The sequence below is a fragment of the Onychomys torridus genome, chromosome 16 (genome assembly GCF_903995425.1).
Source record: "Onychomys torridus chromosome 16, mOncTor1.1, whole genome shotgun sequence".
NCBI lineage: Eukaryota > Metazoa > Chordata > Mammalia > Rodentia > Cricetidae > Onychomys > Onychomys torridus.
The window spans coordinates 63,183,655-63,186,705 of NC_050458.1; the positions used below are offsets into that span (position 1 = coordinate 63,183,655).

Sequence of the window (3,051 nt, forward strand, 5' to 3'; positions counted from 1 at the left end):
GTGTGTGTGTGTGTGTGTGTGTGTGTGTGTGTGTGTGTGTGTGTGTGTAACAATGATAACTAAAGAAGAAAGTCATGATTTGAAAGGATGCGGGGGTATGTGGGGGAGTTGTAGGTGGAGAAGGGTACATGATGGAAATGATGCATGAAATTTTTAAAAAATAAAACATTATTTAACCATGCAAATATGTTATATTACAATATAAGTCTGGGTCAGAAGTCTGGGTGGGCTCAACACTCTGCATTGCCCAAGGCCAAAATGAAAGTGTGGCAGTGCTGGTCTGGATACCTGGGAAGAGATCACTTCAGCCTCTTTCAGGGTTCTGGCAGAATTCAGTGCCACAAACTGAGAGCTTCCTGTTTCTCCGCTGGCTGTTGGCTGGTTTTCTCTGCTGAAGCTGGCCACAGTTCCCACCTCAGGGAAGCTGGTATTGAGAGGTAGACGTGATAAATCCTGGGTTTATATTGTCTCTGACCTTCTGTTTGCCTTGTCTTTTCTGTGTATAGCTGGAGAATGTTTGCCACCTTTAAGGATTCATGTGATTAGATTGGGGTACTCTTTTTATTTTATACTCTGAAGTAGAACTATCCAGAAGTCCCAGGAATTACAAGTGTGGCATCCTGCTACCACAGGAATGTAGTACACCTCTTGGCACAAGTTGAGAAATGTATCAAATTTGACATTGCTATTCTTCCTTAAAATATCACCACAAGGATAGTTGTCAGGCAAGGATAGTTGCCAGGCAACAAGGCTGTAGTTTCTTTAGGATATACAGTATTATTGGCTTGCTTCCAGGGATTTTCTTTTCACTTATAATTAATATTTGAATTTCCTAAAAAAAAAAATTCTGGATAACCTCACCTGAGTCTTGATTTCCCTCTAGGTTGGAATGCTTCATCAAGAGAAAAAGACAGAGCTGTCAACCTTTACTGGGCTACAGGTCACCCCAACCTTGTGATGGTCATCTGATTCTGATGAGTCAGATTTCCTGAGAATTTGTAATTTTTTTAAATGTGAGCTGCCAAAAGCAATAGCTATTTATACCAAAAGATAAACATTTCTGTAAGATGAGCTTCTGGAAAAGAAGGTTCACTGACCCCTTTTCCTTTTCTGAATATGGCTCATCATTCTCAGAGTTCTCTGTTTCTTTCTTTTTTTAGTAATTATTTATTTATTTTCACTTTATATGCATTGGTGTTTTACCTGCAGGTTTGTGTGAAGTTGTTGGGTCCCCTGGAACTGGAGTTATAGACAGTTGTGAGCTACTATGTGGGTGCTGGGAATTGAACCCTGGTCCTCTGGAAGAGCAGTCAGTGCTCTTAACCACTAAGCCATCTCTCCAGCCCCAAGTTCTCTTTTTCTTCACAAATATTTCCAAAAAGGCAAGAGGCATGTCCCCAGTGGCACCTTCTATTATGAACAACCAAAAACTCTTCTTTCATTCCATTATTTGATCTCACAGCCTCACAATTCCATGTCTGTTTTATTATAATGTTGTATCTGATACGTAAGAGGTTAAAAATGCTTTCTGATAATTCTTCCCACAGCCGCCTTCACCTCCTTGTTCTTCAGGCTGTAGATGAGGGGGTTCAGCATGGGGGTGATCAGGCTGTATTGCAAAGAGAAGACCATTTCCAGGGGTGACCCTGAAGCTGGTAAAAGGTAGCTGATGAAACCTGAGCCATAGAACAAGATCACAGTCGTGAGGTGGGACAAGCAGGTGGAGAAGGCCTTGCTTCTGCCTGACGTGGAGCTGACCCTCAGGACAGTGGAGACAATTCGGGCGTAAGAGCCAACAATCATAACAAGGGTCCCAAAGAAATGCACAACCGAGGAGCAGAGGAGGAGTGTGAAGTTGGTAGAGGTGTCGGAGCAGGACAGAGGGAAGAGAGAAGACAGCTCACAGCTGAAGTGAGGAATCGCTTGGTCCTCACAGAAATCTAAACTGACAGCCAGAAGGATATTGAGGAGAGCGTCAACAAAGGCCAGACCCCAGGAGAGCCCCACCAGCCCCACACAGAGCTGCTGATTCATCACTCGGCTGTAGAGCAGAGGTGAGCTGATGGCGACGTAGCGGTCATAGGCCATGGCAGCAAGGAGACAGGCCTCGGTGCCACCAGTGGCGAACACGAAGAAGGCCTGCGCCAAGCAGCTTTCAAAAAAGATAGTTTTGTCCTCAGAAAGCAGGTTCTCCAGCATCTTGGGAGCGGTGACCGATGAGTGGCACAGGTCTAGGAAGGACAGTTGTCTCAAGAAGAAATACATAGGTGTGTGGAGGTGAGAATCGGCTGCGATCACAAGCAGCATCAAGGAGTTTCCCACCAGAGTGAGGAGGTAGACCAGAAGGAAGAGAGCAAAGAGTAGCGGCTGAAGGTAGGGGTCGGCGGACAGTCCAAGGAGAATGAACTCTCGGACAGCACTGTGGTTTCTCATGGCTGCAGAGAGAGAAACAAGATCTATCCTTCATGCCCCATGGCTACCCCAGATTGAAATCTTGTTCTACACAAATCCCTGCTCACCTATTTAAAAATTATCTCCCTGACCACTGCTATGCCGTTATTAATCATCAACATTATCTTTTATTATGAAGCCTTTTTTCTGAGCTCAGTGTTATCTGGCTACTGAGAGTGATTCATTTGAGAAATGTTTCTGATCAGAGATAGAGAAAAATCCCAAGAGTGAATTATCCAAGAGATAAAAAGAGGGGACTAGATCTAGATGAGAAGGATTTAAGCAGACGCATGAACACTGTGTATTCTACAAAGATTAGAAGAACAAGCCAGGGGTGCTAGTCTAGGCACACAAAACTCAGAATCCTTGCTCACAGCTTCCATTTAACTTTAAATGGGATCTTAGCTTGTGTGTGCATACACGTCTGTTAGCATGCTCACTTGCCCACAAGAAATTATAAATTCTGAAAGTTTCTGTTTTGGTTGTGCCTAATGCCTGAAATACCATGCATCACTGATTTGTGCAAGCTATGTGTCAAATTTAAAACAAACAATTACTGGATACAACATGAAAGGCTTACTTTCAGATCCAAGCACTACT

The 3,051-nt window shown here is 43.7% G+C and overlaps 1 protein-coding gene across 1 annotated transcript; it reads right to left on the bottom strand.

The window, feature by feature from the left end:
• Nucleotides 1-1,515: 1,515 nt before the first annotated feature.
• Nucleotides 1,516-2,433, bottom strand: LOC118596681 (olfactory receptor 8S1-like). The gene has a single exon (XM_036207558.1). It carries the CDS (start codon nucleotides 2,431-2,433, stop codon nucleotides 1,516-1,518), a length of 918 nt encoding a protein of 305 aa, XP_036063451.1.
• Between the last annotated feature and the right edge of the window lie 618 nt (nucleotides 2,434-3,051).